Source organism: Nycticebus coucang, chromosome 9, assembly GCF_027406575.1.
Source record: "Nycticebus coucang isolate mNycCou1 chromosome 9, mNycCou1.pri, whole genome shotgun sequence".
NCBI lineage: Eukaryota > Metazoa > Chordata > Mammalia > Primates > Lorisidae > Nycticebus > Nycticebus coucang.
In genome coordinates this window covers 107,932,642-107,954,064 of record NC_069788.1, presented here as the reverse complement: position 1 = coordinate 107,954,064, position 21,423 = coordinate 107,932,642, and the positions used below count along the sequence as shown (strand labels likewise).

At 41.3% G+C, this 21,423-nt stretch overlaps 1 protein-coding gene across 1 annotated transcript in view; it reads right to left on the bottom strand.

Annotated features, from left to right (window-relative positions):
* VIPAS39 (VPS33B interacting protein, apical-basolateral polarity regulator, spe-39 homolog) overlaps positions 1–21,423 on the bottom strand; it is a 39,406-nt gene that overhangs the window by 12,485 nt on the left and 5,498 nt on the right. Inside the window, exons 4-12 of the mRNA XM_053602476.1 lie at positions 19,468–19,611; positions 18,188–18,226; positions 17,480–17,544; positions 16,741–16,797; positions 10,180–10,272; positions 9,686–9,719; positions 8,868–8,970; positions 7,372–7,399; positions 3,008–3,081 (exon numbers count right to left, since the gene is read on the bottom strand). Of these exons, the coding sequence (XP_053458451.1) occupies positions 3,008–3,081; positions 7,372–7,399; positions 8,868–8,970; positions 9,686–9,719; positions 10,180–10,272; positions 16,741–16,797; positions 17,480–17,544; positions 18,188–18,226; positions 19,468–19,611 (637 nt within the window). The remainder of the gene's footprint in view (positions 1–3,007; positions 3,082–7,371; positions 7,400–8,867; positions 8,971–9,685; positions 9,720–10,179; positions 10,273–16,740; positions 16,798–17,479; positions 17,545–18,187; positions 18,227–19,467; positions 19,612–21,423) is intronic.

Here is a 21,423-nt window from a genome sequence, read left to right as displayed (position 1 = left end):
TATACAGGCTTGAACTCCTGGACTCATGGGATCCTCCCAAGCAGCTTCAACTCTAGGGGCAAGCCATCAAATGCAGGGTTCATTTTAACAGGGATTTAAATTCTGGAGAAAAATCTGCACTGGATTGGTGGTTCTTGGACTTTAAGGGGTCAAGGATCAGTAACATTAAAAATACATAAAGAGGGCGGCGCCTGTGGCTCAGTCGGTAGGGCGCCGGCCCCATATACCAAGGGTGGCGGGTTCAGACCCGGCCCCGGCCAAACTGCAACCAAAAAATAGCCGGGCGTTGTGGCGGGCGCCTGTAGTCCCAGCTACTCGGGAGGCTGAGGCAGGGGAATCGCTTAAGCCCAGGAGTTGGAGGTTGCTGTGAGCTGTGTGATGCCACGGCACTCTACCGAGGGCCATAAAGTGAGACTCTGTCTCTACAAAAAAAAAAAAAAATACATAAAGAGGGCAGTGCCTGTAGTTCAGTGAGTAGGGCGCTGGGCACATACACTGAGGGTAGCAGGTTTGAACCCAGCCCAGGCCAGCTAAACAATGACAACTTCAACAAAAAAGAAATAGCTGGGCACTGTGATAGGTGCCTGCTACTTGGGAGCCTGAAGCAAGAGAATCACGTAAGCCCAAGAGTTTGAGGTTGCTGTGAGCTGTAACGCCATGGTATTCTACCAAGGACAACATAATGAGACATTGTCTCAAAAAAAAAAAAAAAAAAAAAAATCATAAGGAACAGGGCGGTGCCTGTAGCTCAGTGGCTAGGGCACCAGCCACATACACCGGGGCTGGCAGGTTCAAACCCTGCTGAGGCCTGCCAAACAACAATGACAACTACAACAAAAAAAAAATAGCCAGGTATTGTCGCAGGCACCTATAGTCCCAGCTACTTGGGAGGCTGAGGCAAGAGAATTGCTTAAGCCCAAGAGTTGGAGGTTGCTGTGAGCTGTGATGTCATAGCACTCTACCGAGGGTGACATAGTGAGACACTGTCTCAAAAAAAAAAAAAAAAATACATAAGTAACAATGCAAGGTACATGTCAAAACTATTAAGAGTATAGTATAGGGCGGCGCCTGTGGCTCAAGGAGTAGGGCGCCGGTCCCATATGCCGGAGGTGGCAGGTTCAAACCTAGCCCCGGCCAAAAACCACAAAAAAAAAAAAAAAGAGTATAGTATAGCCAGGAACGGTGGTTCATGCCTGTAATCCCAGCACTGTGGGAGGCTGAGGAAGGAGAATTGCTTGAGCTCAGGAGTTCAAGACTTGCCTGAGCGAGAGTGAGACCCTGACTCCTAAAAAAATGAAAAACCCAGCCAGGCATCATGGCAAGCACCTGTAATCCCAGTGGCTTCTGGAGGTTGAGGCAGCGGGATGCCCACAGTCCGAGTCTGAGGTTGCAGTGAGCTATGACACCATTGCACTCTGCTCATGGCATAGGGTGGGGACTCTGTCTCAACAACAACCAAAAAAAAGAAAAGAAAAGAAAACAAAGTAAAATAAAAAATAAGCAAGGAAATTAAAAAAAGAATAGAGTATAAACATCTTTTTTTTTTTTTTATTAAATCATAGCTGTGTGCATTGATATGATCATGGGGCATCATTCACTAGCTTTACAGACCATTTACCAAGTTTCACATATACCCTTGTAAGATGCACCCCTGGTGTAATCCCACCAATCTCCTTCCCTCTACCCACCTCCCCCCTCCCTCCCTTCCCTTTCCCCCTTCCCCCTAGAAATAGCTTAGGATAAAATAGCTTTCATGTGAAAACCCTAAATTAGTTTCATAGTAGGGCTGAGTACATTGGGTACTTTTTCTTCCATTCTTGAGATACTTTACTAAGAAGAATATGTTCCAGCTCCATCCATGTAAACATGAAAGAGGTAAAGTTTCCATATTTCTTTAAGGCTGCATAATAGATCTGCCATTCAATCCTGTAATCCCTCTACTGGGCATATACCCAGAAGACCAAAAAGCACATCATAACAAAGATATTTGTACCAGAATGTTTATTGCAGCTCAATTCATAATTGCTAAGTCATGGAAGAAGCCCAAGTACCCATCGATCCACGAATGGATTAATAAATTGTGGTACATGTACACCATGGAGTATAAACATCTTATCACAACAAAGAAGTTAGTGAGGTGAATGTTATGTTAACCAGTTTGATGTAAGCATTCCAAATTGTATATAAAATCAGTACATTGTACCCCATGGATGCATTAATGTACACAGTTATGGTTTAATGAAAAATAAAAATACATAAGGAGCCAGGCACGGTAGCTCATACCTGTAGTCCTACCACTTTGGAGGCTGAGGCAGGAGGATTACTTGAGGCCAAGAGTTAGAGACCACCCTGAGCAACAGAGTGAGAGCCTGTCTCTACAAAATATACATACATACATACATATATATATTTAGCTGGGTGTGATGGTGCCCACCTGTAGTCCCAGCTACTCAGGAGACTATGGTAGGAGGAATGTTTCAGCCCAGGAGTTTGAGGTTGCTATGAGCTATGATGATACCCACCGCACTCTAGCCTAGGCAACCAAGTGAGACTCTGTCTTAAAACAAACAAACAAACAAATAAAAAGTCCAAAAAATGTTGCCAACTTTTATTACATAGTAAGATCATTAAAAAAGTATAGCCCATTTTACTACTAAAAAGAAGGGGAGAGGTGAGGACAAAATCTCAGGACAGTCTTTCAAATTAAATAAATATAGCTTTAGAAAAAAACTGTCTATATTGTCTTTATTTCTCTCAGTTTATCACCAGTGAAAACTCTGTGAAGACTAATGTTTGATAATGTACACAGCTATGATTTAACAATAAAAAAATAAAAATAAATTAAAAAAAAAAGACTAATGTTTGATAACTACTGAATGAGATGATCTTTAATGATGCTTGTATGAGTCATTTCCCTTCCTAGCTATCTATTCTATCCTCTTTTATTCTCTTCATTCCTTTTGGATAAAGATATATGTACTTAAAACCATTTCTACTCCATGCTTACCCAATGCAGGTCTTGAGAAATTCCTTTCGTTTCTCAGGGTCCTGAATGTTCAAATGTTCTCGATAATGGGAAAGCTACAAAAAGCAGAGAAAGGCTCTGAGTAGCTAAGCAAGTAAACTTTTCATGCTTAAAAAAAAGACAAACCAAATTCTTCATTCTCAGAGATTCCTTCTGAGTGTAGATGGTTATGAGTGTGTCAGAGGGCAGGGAGGAATAAGGAGTGATCCAAAATTATTGGTAGGTTTTTCTGTCTATCTATGTTTTAGTGACAGGGTCTTACTCTGTTGCCCAGGCTAGAGTGCAATGGCACAATCATAGCTCACTGTAACTTTGTACCCCAAACTTGACCCTTCTGCCTTGGCCTTCCGAGTAGCTAAGACTACAGGTGTGCACCACCATGCTCAAGTTAATTTTTTTATTTTTTTGTAGAGATGGGGGTCTCACTAAATCATCTGGTTTGGTCTCAAACTCCTGGCCTCTCAAAGTACTGGGATGATAGGCATAAGCCATCATGCCCAAACTATTAGGTTTATCTGTAACTGTTCTATGCAATATGGCAGCCACTAACCATTTTTGGTAAATTAATTACATTAAAATTTCAAGTCCTTGGTTTCATTAGCTACTTTTTCTTCTTCTTCTTTTTTTTTTTCTTTTAAAGAGACAAGGTCTTGCTCTGTTAACATGATCAGTGGTCATATGATGATATAAATATCAGTAATATATGAATAGGGCATGTCAGTCACTGTTCATAGCTAAATGTTCACCTTCCAATACTATAGGTTCTACATGTAGCTCTGAAAAAAACTCAAAGGTGCTTTCTATTTTGAAATTCTTTCTTTTTCTTTTTTTTTTGAGACAGAGTCTTATTGTGTCACCCTCAGTAGAGTGCCATGGCGTCACAGCTCACAGCAACCTCAAACTCTTAGGCATAAGCGATTCTTTTGCCTCAGCCTCCCAAGTAGCTGGGACTACAGGTGCCCACCACAATGCCCAGCTATTTTTTATTCCAGTTGTCATTATTGTTTAGCTGGCCCAGGCTGGATACGAACCCGCCAGCCTTGGTATATGTGGCTGGTGCCATAACCACTGTGCTACAGGCACCAAGCCTATTTTTAAATTCTTAAAATAAAAAAACTGAGGTATAAATGTTTACTTGTTATTGTAAGAGTTAACTGATGCAGGCTCAGCACCCATAGCTCAGCGGTTAAGGCACTGGCCACATACACCAGAGGTGGCAGGTTCCAAACCCGGCCAGGGCCTGCTAAACAACGATGACAACTACAACAAAAAAAAAACAGCTAGGCATTGTGGTAGGTGCCTGTAGTCTCCCAGCTACTTGGGAGGCTGAGGCAAGAGAATAGCTTAGGCCCAAGAGTTTGAGGTTACTGTGAACTGTGATTGCCACAGGAAAAGAAAAGAAAGAATTAACAGATGCAATAATAAGTGATGATTGTGAAAGTTGCAATTTTTATATGCAATTATTATTATTATTATTATTCAGAGATGGGTCTCATTCTGTCACCAAAGTTAGGGTACAGCAGCCTGATCACAGCCTCAAACTCTTGGGCTCAAGCAATCTTCCTGTCACAGCCTCCTGAGGAGGTGGGACTATGGCACATGATACCATGCCTGGCTAATTTTTTATTTTATTTTTTTTTGGTATAGACAAGGTCTCACTATGTTGCCCAGACTAGTCTGAAACTCCTATCCTCAAATAGTCCTCCTGCCTTGGCCTCCAAAAGTGCTAGGATTACAGGAGTAAGCCACCAGACCTGATCCTTTAAATACAATTACAAAAAAGTTTCCAAAAAAAGTGAGAAACAGACTGACAGTTAATATGAATATTAAGAGAATGAAATGGCTATAGGAAGAACTTAAATCCATTTAGTGCCAAAAGATGTATACAAACATGTAAATGATAATATAAGATGATCACAGAAATTACATTGTATCATATAATTGTATAACATATTTGGTGTATAATCATTCCTAATATTAAATTATGTAAAATTTAAGAGCTATAGGTTTCTTTTGTTATTCAGACAGAGCCTCAAGCTGTCGCCCTGGGTAGAGTGCTGTAGCATCACAGTTCACAGCAACCTCCAACTCCTGGGCTTTAGTGATTCTGTTGCCTCAGCTTCCCAAGTAGCTGGGACTATGGGCGCCTGCCACAACACCCAGCTATTTTTTGGTTGTGGTTGTCCTTGTTGTTTGGCAGGCCTGGGCTGGATTTGAACCCACCAGCTCTGGTGTATGTGTCTGGCACCTTAGCTGCTTGAGCTACAGGCGCCGAGCCATAGCCTCAACTCTTTAAAGAAAAAGTCATACTTAGGAAATCTTCATATTCTATAAGGATAAAAGCAAATTATTAGCTTTGCCACTTCCAAAGTTTACAAGGTTGAAAAACTCCAAAGTTATATATAACATGCCTGATAAATCATCTTTAATTCCAACATAATGAGTAAAAAGAAAATAAAGTTTTAGATTAAAAACAAGTTATCCAGGGCGGCGCCTGTGGCTCAGTCAGTAGGGCGCCAACCCCATATACCGAGGGTGCCGGGTTCAAGCCCAGCCCCGGCTGAACTGCAACCAAAAAAAAAATAGCTGGGCGTTGTGGCGGGCGCCTGTAGTCCCAGCTACTCGGGAGGCTGAGGCAAGAGAATCGCTTAAGCCCAGGAGTTGGAGGTTGCTGTGAGCTGTGTGAGGCCATGGCACTCTACCGAGGGCCACAAAGTGAGACTCTGTCTCTACAAAAAAAAAAAAAAAAAAAAAAACAAGTTATCTAGGCCAGGTGCAGTGGTTCACACCTGTAATCCTAACACTTTGGAAGGCCGAGATGGGCAGATTGCTTGAGCTAAGGAGTTCAAGACCAGCCTGAGTAAGAGTGAGACCTCATCTCAAAAAATAGCTGGGCATTGTGGCAGGCACCTGTAGTCCCAGCTATTTGGGAGGCTGAGACCAGAGAATCACTTGAGCCCCGGAGTTTGAGGTTGCTGTGAGCTGTAATGCCACAGTAGTCTACTGAGGGCAACACAGTGAGACTCTGTCTCAAAAAACAAACAAACAAAAAAACCCAAGTTATCCAAAACACATTTGTTTTCACTAATCAAATTTAAAACAACAAACTTTACAAGAATGCTATGTGAAGAAAATTCCTTATAGTTTTCAACCTATGGAGATTAAAAATAGAAAGCTTTTCAAAATGATTTCTACAGACTGCCAATCATTTTCAATTAATGAGGATAAATGGTTTTTCAGATTTTCCCATGGGTTGAATATTAAGTACAAACTCCTTTTAGAAAACATGTTACAGGTTGGGTGCAGTGGCTCACGCCTGTAATCCTAGCACTCTGGGAGGTTGAGGCAGGAGAATCCCTTGAGCTCACTAGTTCAAGACCAGCTTGAGCAAGAGCAAGACCCCCTCTTTACTAAAAATAGAAAAATTAGCCGGGCATCATGGTGGGCACCTGTAGTCCCAGTTACTAGGGAGACTGAGGCAGGAGGATCACTTCAACTCAGAAGTTTGAGATTGCTGTGAGCTATGATGACACCAGGGCAACTCTAGCCTGGGCAACAGAGTAAAACTGTCTCAAAAAAGAAAAGGAGGAAGAGAAAAAGAAAACACGTTACTGACATTTTCCTGAATTATATTTCACTGTGCAAAGAAGGTTAACAATATTATTAAATGTGCCACCTGCATGTGTGCATTGATAACATCACAAATGTTCAGTAGAGTGACTAAAGGAGTAACACTGTCATCAACAGTGCTGAAAAATTCTTACTCCTGTAATACAATGTCAAATTTTTAAAAACAGATCACTGAAGTTTTAATAATACAATTAAGCTTTTGGTAATATTTCAGATTTATGCTTGTGTTCTAGGAGTTCACTTTACTGTATGATTATGAAAATCAGCCAAAAATGAATTTTAACAGTTGGCTATTGAACTCTCAGCCAAACTGTGTACTGTATGCACCACCAACTTGACCTATTTTCCTTTCTTGATCTGTACCTGGTTTTATATCCACTTAGTTTTCAATATTTTCTTCAGTGTTCAGAAGCTAAAACTCAGAAACTCCTATAAACTGGGACTTGAAAACAACTAAAAAAATATGTTACAAACTCATCAGGACAGTTTTTACACATTTAACTTTCAAAAAACTTATTCATAAGCCCAACCAAAAGAGCATACAAAAAGAAACAAACATCATTTGGATAAGTTTTCAGGTTTTTCAGATGCCTTCTCTCTTCTATATATGATCAATATCAAAAGAAATTGTTCAATCAGTCTGGGATCTTGGAGGCTGGGTTTTGGCCTAGATTCCTGTTAAATAGGTCCCCAACAGAAACAAAGGCCACACTTACCGCAAGTTCTTCTGTTCTATCTAGGAACCTGGGAAGAAGCAGAAGGGAACAGGGCATTTTTATCTATTGATGTGTGGCAGTATAACCTCATAAAATAGGGTGATTGCTCTACAAGAAACAATTCAAACTTGCTTCCCTCTACACAAAAGATAAATGGTGGATTAGGCTACATATCACTGTTCCCATGTTCTTTCCAGCTGAATGAAAAGCAAAGACAAAAAGGCTTCGGAGGACACTAATAACTGTAATGTGAACAGGTCTGACAGCAAGGCTCAGAACCTTCACAAAACCTACTCTAGCTCACGGAAACCTTGCCTATTTTTTTTTTTTAAGTTAAAGTGCTCTTCTCTGCCAATACACTCTTGCAAACAGATTTTCTATATTTTTCTTTATTGTTTTCATATTCAAGTATGATGTTTTATCTCCCCCAAATGGCTTAGGTAAGTCCCTGGTGCCCAAGGACTTCTCTGTCTTCTGATTCCTCTTTACTTTGAATAGACAAACATAATTAACATCACTGTTCTGGCATGGAGGTGATGCTTACTAAAGCACTGTTGATTGGAAAAGATGCAGAGAGGAAGGGAAGAAGGAAAACAGCCTACCTCCATTAGCATGTCTTTTGCAAATTCCTGGCTAACCATCTGTTATCTTGATCAGGTAACCTGTTTCCCCCCTTAAGTCTTTGGGGCAGCTCATTAATGGGCTGGAGTCACTGAGTAATCAGATTTACCTTGGGCCGCATGTCACTCTCAACAGAGGTCCAACCCTTTTCCTGACATTGTAGAAAGGACATAACATATGTACTTTAAGAGTAAGAAATAGTCTCCACTGGTTGGAATGAGATAGGGAAGGAAAACATGATAAAGGGCCCCCCTAAACTCCTTAACCCACAGCAGATATGCCTACCCGCCAGGTATCAGAATCCTACCTAGCCTCACAGGGCCAGTTGAAATCCTAATCACTTCCATGAGGCTTTCCTCAGATATCCTGACTGAAAATTAAATGATCTTTTCCTGCTCCACTGTACTTCTCACTGGCATCACTTGAGATTAAGTAAAAAAAAAAAAAAAGTATCTTTATTTTAGATCTTTTATAAGAAAATGCCTAATAAATATTAATTAATACTACAGACTAGGCATTATGCTAAGTGCTTACTCACACCCTAACTCTTTTCATCTTCATAATGACCCTGGGGGTTGGATATCATCATCTTTATTTTATAGATATGAAAATTGATGAAGAGGGCTGGTAACTTGCTAAGGTCACTCCATGAACTAAGTGGTAGAACCAGTCAGTGTGCACCTCAAGTTTGACTCCAGAGCCTGGTTCTTAACCACCTGCTAATCTGTTGCCTTATGAAAGTTACCCCATTACATTCCAATATCTTGTTTTCTGTTTTCAGAAAAAGGGCAAGTGTCTTCTATCCCTTTGTATTACCCAGAGTGCTTTAAAAGAAGTACTTAATAAACTTTATAGACCAGATAATCAGTTCTTACCTAAAGAGGTCTAAAAGCAGCTTTTGATCCCCTATTTCCTTAAGGAAGTGAATGAAATGTCTCAGGGCAACCTGTCGCACCTCCAGCTCCCGGAAGAGGATCTCTGGCAGTCAGGAATTAGGTTGAGAAACAATGAAGCCTATTAATCAAGTGTGAAACTGGTCTTCTTTCTCACACATTCTAAAAGTTTTCTCATTAAAGCCTAGCAGAATCTTAAGAATGGTTTGCCCCTGTATTTCTTTTTTTTTTGTAGAGACAGAGTTTCACTTTATGGCCCTCGGTAGAGTGCCGTGGCCTCACACAGCTCACAGCAACCTCCAACTCCTGGGCTTAAGGGATTCTCCTGCCTCAGCCTCCCAAGTAGCTGGGACTACAGGCGCCCGCCACAACGCCCGGCTATTTTTTGGTTGCAGTTTGGCCGGGGCTGGGTTTGAACCCGTCACCCTCGGTATATGGGGCCGGCGCCTTACCGACTGAGCCACAGGCGCCGCCCTGCCCCTGTATTTCAATCCACCAGCAACACACTATGGTACAGGCAACTCATTAACACTGAGTCAGCTTTTTAGTTGTCACCAACCCAAACAATGGGCACTTAGTGTGGACTCTGACTTCCTCAAACCAATAAACAGAGGGGCTTTGTAGTTATTACAGTCATGACCCTAAGTGATGGGGCATCTAAGGTGAAGTCTCAGGCCACCCCAGTGGTCTCTGAAATAGACTTGATACCGGTGTACTCTGGTATGAAAGTCACATGCCATTCTCCCCTCAAATGTAGCAGACACCTTGCTGACTGAAGACTTTCCTCAAACCATGCTCACCTTTGCACAGCGTCCTTTTCAAGAAAATCAGAACCTACAGAAAAAGTGAAAAAATGATGTGTAATCTTTCAAACACAACGCCCTGCCCTAAGCACCTGAGATCTAGGAAGGAGGCTGGCAAGTCATTAGGAATCTTTACAGATACAAACAACAGATCTCTCTCTGTGATAGGAGAGGTAATAGACATCTGGAACTAAGCTGTGTCTTAGAAGTCCACATGTGAGTGCCCACACTGGCTGAGAGACACTTCCCTCTGAAAAAGACTGCTCTCATAGCTCTCTGCTCTCAGAACCTAAAGTAGCCAACCTTCTGTTTCTTTGTTATAATCAAAGAGTTCCACACACAATGCATGTCCCCCTAGATGAGCCTTGGAGCACCTTAAGGGGAAATACAGTATCTTTACTTGACGGTTAACCCAAAACCGTCTGTTTTGACTGGCTGTTCAGAAACTAATGAAAACAATATTTAAATAAACAACAAAACCCTTAACTCACTGCAGTAATGACGTTTCCATCATGCATGCTTACTGCCTCTTCCAGGAGTTGTAGCTTGTCCTGTAAGGAGCGGAATCTTTCTAGTGAGCAGACCTGGCAGAAAAGCAACAGAATTAGAGTATGAGGAAGAAGACAGTTTTCTTTCTTTTTTTTTCCTTCTCTCTCTCTTTTTTTAAGAGTCTCACATGGTCACCCTCGGTAGAGTGCTGTGGTGTCTTAGCTCAGAGCAACCTCAAACTCTTGGGCTCAAGCCATCCTCTTGCTTCAGCCTTCCATCTGCAGCTGGGATTACAGGTGCCTGCCACAACACCTGGCTATTTTTTAGAGACGGGGTCTCGTTCTTGCTCAGGCTGCTCTCAAACTTGTGAACTCAGGCAATCTACCCTCCTCTTCCTCCCAAGTGCTGGGGTTACAGGTGTGAGCCACTGCGTCTGGCCGACAGTTTCCTATATTTCTTTGTCAGTGGATACTGAAGGATGAGCAACAATGAAGGAAAATGTCCCCAAGAAGACCTTCTGTATTATTACACTGCTGTCTGCAGTAGTCCATGAAAACAGTCGGTGCCCATCGGTGAAATAAGCGTACGTTATTTTAGCCTAATGCCCTAGAACAGCAGTTTTCAACCTATGGGTCACGACCCCTTTTTAACAATGAAAATACATCGCGGCATTAGGAAGGTTGAGAACCACTGCCCTAGAAGATGCTAATGTCCTGAAGTTTTGACAAAGTCAACAGAGAGATCACATGTTCTTTTTTTAGGTATAACTTACATAGAATAAAATCTACCCTATTTAAGTGCATAATTCTATTAAGTTTGAGTTTTTTTTTTTAATTTGGGTTTTTTTCCTCGATTTCTTAATATTAGGGGGTACAAGTATTTTGTTTACATATTTAGTTTTTTCCATAAATTGAGTCAAGGCTATGAGCATGCCTTCTGCCCAGTGTGTACACAAATGTTCATAGCAGCTTTATGTATTATACCCAATAGATGTGAATTTACCCACCCACTCCAAGCCTGATTTGTTCAGGGTTTTTTGTTTTTTTTCTGACACAGGGTCTCACTCTGTTGCCCAGGTTGAAGTGCACTGGCACAATCATAGCTCACTGCAACCTCAAGCTCGTAGGCTCAAACAATCCTCCTGCCTCAACCTCTTGAGTAACTAGAACTATAGGCCCACACCACCATACCTGGCTAATTTTTTAATTTTTGCAGTGATGGGATCTTGCTATATTGCCCAGGCTTAGACTCTAACCTTAACCAATCCCCAAAACCATGCCTAGCCTCACAAAGTGCTGGGATTACAGGCATGAGCCACCTAATTTTACAGAGTTCTGACAAGTATAAACATCCACGTAATCATTATCACAACAAAGGTACAGAACATTTCCATTACCAAAAAAAAGTCCCTTATCTACTTTGATATTAATGCCCTCCCTCCATCACCATATGCTGGCAACCACTCATGTTTTTAGTTACTATAATTCTGCCTTTTCTAGTATTTTATAAAAATAAGCTCATACAATAAGTACTCTTCTGTAAGAGTACTCCACACATTGCAGTGACTATTAGTTTGTTCCTATTTATTGCTGAGTTGTTTTTCTTTTTATGAATACATTGAAGATTATCCATTTACCTGCTGAGTGATTTTCACTTTGGGAGATTTTATGAATAAAGCTGCCATGAACATTTGTGGATAAGTCTTTATATGGACATAAGTTTTAATTTATCTTACATTGTAAATGTCTGGGGTGAAATTGCTGAGTTGTATAATAAGCATATGTTTAACTTTATAAGAGACTGCCTGACTCTTTTCTTTCTTTCTTTTTTTTTTTTTTTTTGAGACAGAGTCTTACTTTGTCACCCTCAATAGAGAGCCATGGCATCATCACAGCTCACAGCAACCTCAGTTTCCTCGGCTTAAGCAATACTCTTGCCTCAGCCTCCCAAGTAGCTGGGACTACAGGCACCTGCCACAACACCCAACTAGTTTTTCTGTTTTTAGTAGAGATGGGGTCTCAGTCTTGAATTCCTGAGCTCAAGCTCTCTGCCCACCTCAGCCTTCCAAAGTGCTAGGATTACAGGCATAAGCCAGCTCGCCTGGCCACTACTAAACTATTTTCCAAAGTAACTGTACCATTTTACATTCTCACCAGCAGTTAATGAGTTCATTTCTTCCACATCCTCCCAAAACTTGGTATGATCAGTCTTTTTAAATTTAGCCATTCTAGTGGCTATGTACCAGCATCTCATGGTTTTAATCCATTTTTTCTCTTTTTTTTTTTTTTTGAGACAGAGTCTGAAGCTGTCACCCTGGGTAGCGTGCCATGGCATCACAGTTCACAGCAACCTCTAACTCTGGGGCTTAAGCAATTCTCTTGCCTCAGCCTCCCAAGTAGCTGGGACTACAGGCACCTGCCACCAACACCTGGCTGTTTTTTTGTTGTTGTTGTTTACCTGACCCTGGCTGGGTTCGAACCCGCCAGCCTCGGTGTATGTGGCCGGTGCTGTAACCACTGAGCTACAAGCGCCGCCGATTGACATTTTCTTGATAACTATAATATTAAATATCTTTTCAAGTGGTTATCTTTTCATATATCTTCTTTTGTGATATGTCTGGTTAAATGTTGTGTCTCTGTTTTAGTAGATTGTCTATCTTCTTATGACTGAGCTATTAAAGTCCTTTATAGGCTTGGCGCCCATAGCATAGTGGTTAAGGCACCAGCCACATACACCGAGGGTGGTGGGTTTGAGCTGGGCCCAGGCCAGCTAAATAACAATGTCAACTGTAACAAAAAATAGCCAGGCATTGTGGTGGGCACATGTAATCCCAGCTACTTGGGAGGCTGAGGCAAAAGAACTGCTTAAGCTCAAGAGTTTGAGTTTGCTGTGAGCTGTGACACCCCAGCACTCTACCAAGGGTGAAATAGTGAGACTTTATCTCAAAAAAAACACAAAAGTATGTGTTTTGCAACTATTTCCTCTAACGTATGGTGGTCTTATCATGGTTTTAACAGTGCTTTTAAAGAATGAAAGTTTTTAATTTTGATGAAGTCTATTTCATCAATTTTTTTCTTTTAATGCTCCTTTTTGTCTCCTGGTAATAAACCTTTCCCTAAATCAAGACCACAGAGATTTTCATCTGTATTTTCTTCTAGAAGTTTCAGTTTAGGCACTTATATTTAGTCTGTGATCCATTACTTATTATGATCATTGTCAATTCTCCCAACATTGATCTATACACTCAAAGTAATCCCAATCAAAATCTCAGCAGCTGTATTATAGACACTAAAAAGCTAATAACTAAAATCTATATGAACACATACAGGATCTAGAATAGCCAAAACAATTTTGGAAGATAAGAACAAAGGTGAAGATTAAAAACCTCAACAAAGGGGTGGCGCCTGTGGCTCAAAGGGGTAGGACGCTGGTCCCATATGCCAGAGGTGGCTGGTTCAAACCCAGCCCTGGCCAAAAAAAAAAAAAAAACCTCAGCAAAGGCTCAGTGCCTATAGCGTCGGCCACATACACCAGGGCTGCCGGGTTTGAATCTAACCTGGGCCTGCCAAACAACGACATCTACAACAAAAAAATAACCAGGCATTAAGGTGGGCACGTTTATCCCAGCTACTTGTGAGGCTGAAGCAAGAGAATCCTTTAAGCCTAAGAGTTTGAGGTGGCTGTGAGCTATGATGCCATGGTACTCTACCGAGGGTGACATAGTAAGACTCTGCCTCAAAAAAAAAAAAAAAAAAAAAAAGAAAGAAAGAAAAAACTTCAGCAAAGTTTAAGTTACCTGATTTCAAGATTTGCTACAAAGGTACAACAACCAAGACTATGGTATTAGCATAAAAATAGACAAAGATTTCTATTAATGAACAAGAATAGAGTCCAGAAATAGACCTACACATATATGGTCAACTGATTTTCAACAAAGGTACCAGATAATTCAACAGAGAAAGGATAATCTTTTCAATAAATAGTGTTGGAACAAATGTCTATCCACATGGAAAAGAAATGAACTTCAATACTTATACCACAGACAAAGTTAATTCACAATGAATCATAAATATCAAAGATAGAATACTAAACACAAAATTTTTAAAAATAAAATCCTAAAAGGGAAAACTTCTGCACTGCTGGTGGGAATGCAAATTAATACATTCCTTTTGGAAAGATATATGGAGAACACTCAGAGATCTAAAAATAGATCTGCCATTCAATCCTGTAATTCCTCTGCTGGGCATATACCCAGAAGACCAAAAATCACAACATAACAAAGATATTTGTACCAGAATGTTTATTGCAGCCCAATTCATAATAGCTAAGTCATGGAAAAAGCCCAAGTGCCCATCGATCCACGAATGGATTAATAAATTGTGGTATATGTATACCATGGAATACTATGCAGCCTTAAAGAAAGATGGAGACTTTACCTCTTTCATTTTTACATGGATGGAGCTGGAACATACTCTTCTTAGTAAAGTATCTCAAGAATGGAAGAAAAAGTACCCAATGTACTCAGCCCTACTATGAAACTAATTTGGGGCTCTCACATGAAAGCTATAACCCAGTTACAATTTAACAATAGGGGGAAGTGGGAAAGGGGGGGTGGGTAGAGGGAGGGGGATCGGTGGGATCACACCTGTGGTGCATCTTACAGGGGTATTTGCGAAACTTGGTAGATGTAGAATGTAAAGGTTTTGGCACAGTAACTGAGATAACGCCGGAAAGGCTATGTTAACCGCTGTGATAAAAATGTGTCAAATGGTCTATGAAGCGAGTGTATGATGCCCCATGATCATATCAATGTATACAGTTATGATTTAATAAAAAAATATATAAATAAAATAAAATAAAATAAAATCCTAAACATAAAAAAGATTGCTTTCACTCATAAATGTACTTTTCCTTCTTTTTTTTTGAGACAGAGCCTCAAGCTGTTGCCCTGGGTAGAGTGCTGTGGCATTACAGCTTACAGCAATCTCCAACTCCTGGGCTCAAGCGATTCTCCTGCCTCCACCTCCCAAGTAGCTGGGACTATAGTCACCTGCCACAATGCCCAGCTATATTTTGGTTGCAGCCGTTGTTGTTTGGCAGGCCTGGTTTGGATTTGAACCCGCCAGCTCAGGTGTATGTGGCTGGTACCTTAGCTGCTTGAGCCACAGGTGCCAAGCCACTTCTTCTATTTTTTTTTTTTTTTTTTGAGACAGTCTCACTATGTCACCCTGGATAGAGTGCCATGGCATCACAGCTCACAGCAACCTCTAACTCTTGGGCTTATGCGATTCTCTTGCCTCAGCTTCCCAAGTAGCTGGGACTACAAGCACCCGCCATAACACCTGGTTATTTTTTGGTTGTAGTTGTCATTGTTGCTTGGCAGGCTTGGGCTGGATTCGAACCTGGCAGCTCTGGTTTATGTGGCTGGCACCCTAGCCGCTGACCTACAGGTGCCAAGCCCTATTTTTCTTTTTTAAAGACAGAATCTCACTCTGTTGCTCAGTAGAGTGCCGTGGCATCATAACTCATAGCAACCTCAAACTCCTGGGCTCAAACAATCCTCTTGCTTTAGCCTCCCAAGTAGTTGGGACTACAAGCACCTGCCACAATGGTTGGCTATTTTTTTGTTTTTTTTTTTTTTGAGACAGTCTCAAGCTGTCACCCTGGTAGAGTGTCACAGCTCACAGCAACCTCAAACTCTTGGGCTTAAGTGATTCTCTTGCCTTAGCCTCCCAAGTAGCTGGGATTACAGGTACCTGCCACAATGCCTGGCTATTTGTGCAGTTGTCATTGTTGTTTTAGCTGGCCCAGTCCAGTTCGAACCAGCTAGTCTCATTGTACGTGGCTGGCGCTCTACCCACTGAGCTACAAGGAGCCATCCAATGTCCGGCTATTTTTTAGAGATGGGGTCTCACTCTTGCTCAGGCTGGTCTCGAATTCCTGAACTCAGGTGATCCATCTGCCTCAGCCTCTCAGAGTGCTAGGATTACAGATGTGAGCCACCACATCCGGCCTTTTCTTTCTCATTGATCATTCCTTGCCCACTGTCCCATCAAAGCAACACTAAAGCCTGGAGAATGACAAATTCTGCAGGCGACTTTTGATATCAGTGGATTTAGTTTCCTCCTGAAAACCACTTCGTGGGAACTGAAGACAGAAGTCAAGAAATCCTTCCTAGCTGGGCGGGCGAGGTGACTCACATCTGTAACCCTAGCACTCTGGAAGGCCAAGGCAGGAGGATGCCTTAAGACCAAGAATTTGAGACCAGCCTGAACAATATAATGAGATATTGTTTCTACGAAAAAAAAAAAATAATAGAAAAATTAGCCGGGTGTGATGCTACATGCCTGCTACTTGGAAGGCTGAGGCAGGAGGATCGCCTAAGCTGGGGAGTTCAAGGTTGCAGTGAGCTATGAGGATGTCACTGAACTCTAAGCTGGGCAACAGAATGAGACCCTGTCTCATTCAAAAAAAGAACAAAGATGAAAGAAATCCTTCTTCTGGGAACGAATTTCCCATCTTCTCAAAGAATCTCACAAGAATTCTCCCTGAAGCCGTCTTACCTTGCCCCTCCGGAGGCGTCGCACTGTATCACTGGGGCTCCAGTCATTGCTATAATCCTGGAATATTAGCAACACATGACTCTCAGCAATCAGTGTACCAGTTCCTTACCTCAAACTCACAGTCTTAGTCTCTTAGAGGGGAATATCTTATGGGAGGAAATGAGAAAAAATGAACTGGAACAACCTTGTTTTGAGTTTCTGAAGGAACTAGAGCAGGAGCAATACAGACAAAAGGAGATCAAACAAAGAGAGATGAGTGGACCAACAAAATCAGCAGGCATATGACTACTAGTTCAGAAGTCCAACCTCCAGGTGGGATTAGAGACATGTTTTATGACCCTAATAACTAATGCCTTGGCCAACAAAAAGAAAGAGAGCAACATTTGAGATCTATTCCCTTTCTGACTTTAGGACATGGTTTCTTCCTTATGAATCAATTTGCTTTTTTTATATGTTTCATGAGAATATGAGCTCCACCAAGCTTCTAGACTACAGTGATGGTCACTGAATTTCAAACTATAGCCTTCAAAAGGCAGCATAATGGTAAGCAAATTACGACAGGACTGAGTACTCCAGGCAAGCCGGAATGTTTAGAAACCCAGTTTTCTTATCGATAAAAGGTTAAAAAAATACCTTCCAAAGAGTTGGGAAAATCAAACAAGGTAACATACCAAGGTATTTTATAATACACTGAATAATATTCTACTATGTCAAGTGTCACATCAGCGACATAACTCACCCTATACTCCCCCTTGGGTCTCCCCAGCTCTGGAGCATAGCTCTTGGCAGGCGTATCTGACAGAGCTGAAAAAGAACAGGCAGCTGGTTCAGAAGAGCACCAGGAATCCTGCTTCTTGTCATTCCTTTGTCTTTCTTTTTTTTTTTTGTAGAGACAGAGTCTTACTTTATGGCCCTCAGTAGAGTCCTGTGGCATCACACAGCTCACAGCAACCTCCAACTCCTGGGCTTAAGCGATTCTCTTGCCTCAGCCTCCCGAGTAGCTGGGACTACAGGCGCCTGCCACAACGCCCGGCTATTTTTTGTTTGCAGTTTGGCTGGTGCCGGGTTTGAACCCGCCACCCTCGGTATACGGGGCTGGCACCTTACCAACTGAGCCACAGGCGCCACCCTGTCATTCCTTTTTCCTACTGCTTCCTTCTCACATATATTTCTTTTATTTGTGGGCTCCCAAGGTATCATTTTTTTTTTCTTTCAGCCAACGTATCTTTATGACCAAAAGTAGATTCTTTCCCAAAGACAGTATTAGAAGTCACCCTAGATCCTGCAGCTAAAATGACCTCTACCTCCTCCTTACTCAGTATCAGAAAATTTCTTTAATAAAGATAGTAGCCTCAGAAGAAAGGTATCTAGTCATCTAATTATCACCTCTCCCCAAGACTCCCCAAACTGTGCCCCAGATCAGTAATAAATCACACAGCACACCTACCATCAGAAAGTGACTGGAAACTTCCAGGTCTAGTTCTACCTAAAGGTAAAGAACACAAGAGGAAAGAAAAAGTCAATGTCAGAACCATCAAGATTTGGTTAAGGACACAATGTACATATATCCTAATTAAGCAACATGCAAATTTAAGGTTTACAAACATTTTATTCAACTTCAGAAATCTAAAGTATCATTAAAAAGGCAGGGAAAAAATTAATCACGGTAAAATATACATTTTTAAAAGTATAATTCAATGGCATTAAATAAATCCACATTATTTATGAATTGAGACACTATACCCATTAAATAATAACTCTCCATTCCCTCTTCCTCGTAGTCCTTTGTAACCTCCATTCTACTTTTCATCTCTATGAATCTAACTATTCTAGGTATTTTATATAAATGGTGTCATACAGTATTTGTCATCTGTGTTGTGGCACAGATGATGACAGTTTATGTCATTTGTTTTTAAAACTGAATACTATTCCACTGCATGTGTATACCACATTTGGTTTATCCATTTATCCATCAATGAGTATTTGGGTTGTTTCTATCTGCAGGCTTTTATGAATAATGAATGCATTATGAACGTGGTATACAAATATCTGTTCAAGTCCCTGCTTTCAATTGTTTTTGTCCCATATCTGCAGGTGAAACTGCTGGATTATATGGATTTTATGGTAATTTTGTTGTTTTTTAGAGAAACCGTCATATTATTATAGTGGCTACATCATTCTACATTCCCACCAGCAATGAACAAGGGGTAGGGAGGAATTTTCTTCAGTACCTGTCATAGGGTTAATGTCAATTTTGTTCATCATGCTCTACGAATCCAGTGCAACCCCTCTGAATTTGTCTCGTTTTTCCCATTTCTAATATACAGCTGCCAGGTCCAATGTTTTTTTTTTCCCTGTTGCCCAGGCTAGGTGCCATGGTATCAGCCTAGATCACAGCAACCTCAAACTCCTAGCCTCAAGGGATGCTCCTGCCTCAGCCTCCTGAGTAGCTAGGAATACAGGTATCCACCACTATGCCAGCTAATTTTTCTAGTTTTAGTAGAGACAGGGTCTCACTCTTGCTCAGGCTGGTCTCAAACTTCTGAGCTCAAGTGATTCTCCCACCTTGGCCTCCTAAAGTGCTAAAAGTTACAGGCATAAGCCACTGTGCCCAGCCTCCCACAATAATTCTTTATCTTTCAATAATCTTTTTCTTCTAGAACAAATGAAATTTATAGTCTGAGCATTTTTATGAAAAATAGAAGAACCACCAACCATCTCTTTTACCTCTAAAAAAGCTGCTCAAAGAGTAGGTAGAAGTAGGTTTGGGTAGCTGTGTGTAGGAGAAGCTGTTTCGGCTCTTTAGCTGCTCACGTCCCTCTTGGGTTGACCCACTATTACCAGCAGTCTCTTTGATGGACCATGAGATACCTGTGAGACAGTAAGAACTAAATTAGTAATTCTCATCCACGACAAATCCCTGACATCCAACATTCAACGAACTCTGAAAGCTTTTCACCAGAAGCCCTTGTCCCTGGCAAGTATGGCACAGGGAGAAAAGATAGAATCAAACAGACAATAATCAAAAGAAAAATGGGCAAAGGACATGAATAAATGGATTACAGAAAAGACAATTCCCAGAGCTCTTAGACATATGAAAAGATATTCATTCTCTCTCTCAATAAGAGTATTGTAAATTAAAAGTACAAGGAGAAATCACTGGTCCCCTGTAAAATAGGCATGAGCAAGCCAGGAACAGTGGCTCACTCCTGTAATCCTAGCACTCTGGGAGGCCAAGATGGGTGGATTACCTGAGCTCACAGGTTCAAGACCTGCCCAAGCAAAAGCAAGACCCCTGTCTCTAAAAAATAGCCAGGCGTTGTAGAGGGCACCTGTAGTCCCAAGCTACTTGGGAGGCTGAGGCAAAGAATCGCTTCAGCCCAAGAGTTTGAGATTTCTGTGAGCTATGATGCCACAGCACTCTACCCAGGGTAAGAAAGTGAGACTCTGTCTCAAAAAAAAGATAGGCATGAGCCACCTCACATGGCTGTATGTTGCTACTTTCAAAAAAAGAGAATGATAGGCCTGGTGCTGTGGTTATGCCTATAATCCTAGCACTCTGGGAGGCCGAAGTAGGTGGATAGCTTGAGCTCATGAGTTTGAGACCAGCCTGAGCAAAAGCGAGACCCCATTTCTACTAAAAATAAAAAAACTGAGGCAAGAGGATCGCTTGAGCCCAAACAGTGTAAGTTGCTGTGAGCTGTGATGCCATGACACTCTTCCCAGGGTGACAGCATGAGACTCTTTACATGAGGTCTGACAATTAAGTTTATAACTTGCCACCATGTGCAGAACTGACAAAATTTGTAAAGTTGTGCGTCAAAATCAGCAGCTAACGTGAGAAGCATAGCAACTCAGTTACCATTGATAAGGGAAACAGGAAAATCTTAACTGAGAATTTTGGCATGAGAAAGGAGTGTGCAAAAATGGGTCCTTGTATCATGACAATTCACCAGCTCACACAGCACTGTTTGTGAGGGACTTTTCAGCCAGCAAAAATTACTGTATTGGAACAACCTCCCTACTCACCTCATCTGGCCCCCACTGACATTTTTCTTTATTTGAAGATAAAGGAAATAATAAAAGGAAGACATTTTGATGATATTCACGACATCAAGGGTAATATAATCACAGTTCTGATGGCCTTTCCAAAAAAAAAAGAGGTCCAAAATTGCCTTGAAGGGTGGGCTAGGCACTGCCATTGGTGCATAGATTCCCAAGGAGGGTATTTCGAAGGTGACTATGGTGATATTCACCAATGAAGTATGTAGCACTTTTTCTAGGATAAGTTTGAGAACTTGTCAGACCTTGTATACTGATAAGGAAAGATCTCCAGGCTATATTATTACATAAAAAGAGCAAAGTATATGCAACTGCTTGTATAATAAAGGTGGCAAGAATATATATTCCTATGTGTATTTCCAAATGCAAAAAGAATATTTTTGCACAGGAACCAAAGAATAGCAACAGTATATTATGAGAACAGAGACTGAGGAGATTCATAACTATGGAAGGAAATTTAAAAAAAAGACCAGACACAGTTGGCTCATGCCTCTAATCATAGCACTCTGGGAAGGCAAGGCAGGAGGATTGCCTAAGCTTGGGAGTTCAATACCAGCCTGAGCAAGAGTGAAACCCTGCCTCTACTTAAAAAATTGAAAACTTAGCTGGACGTTGTGGAGG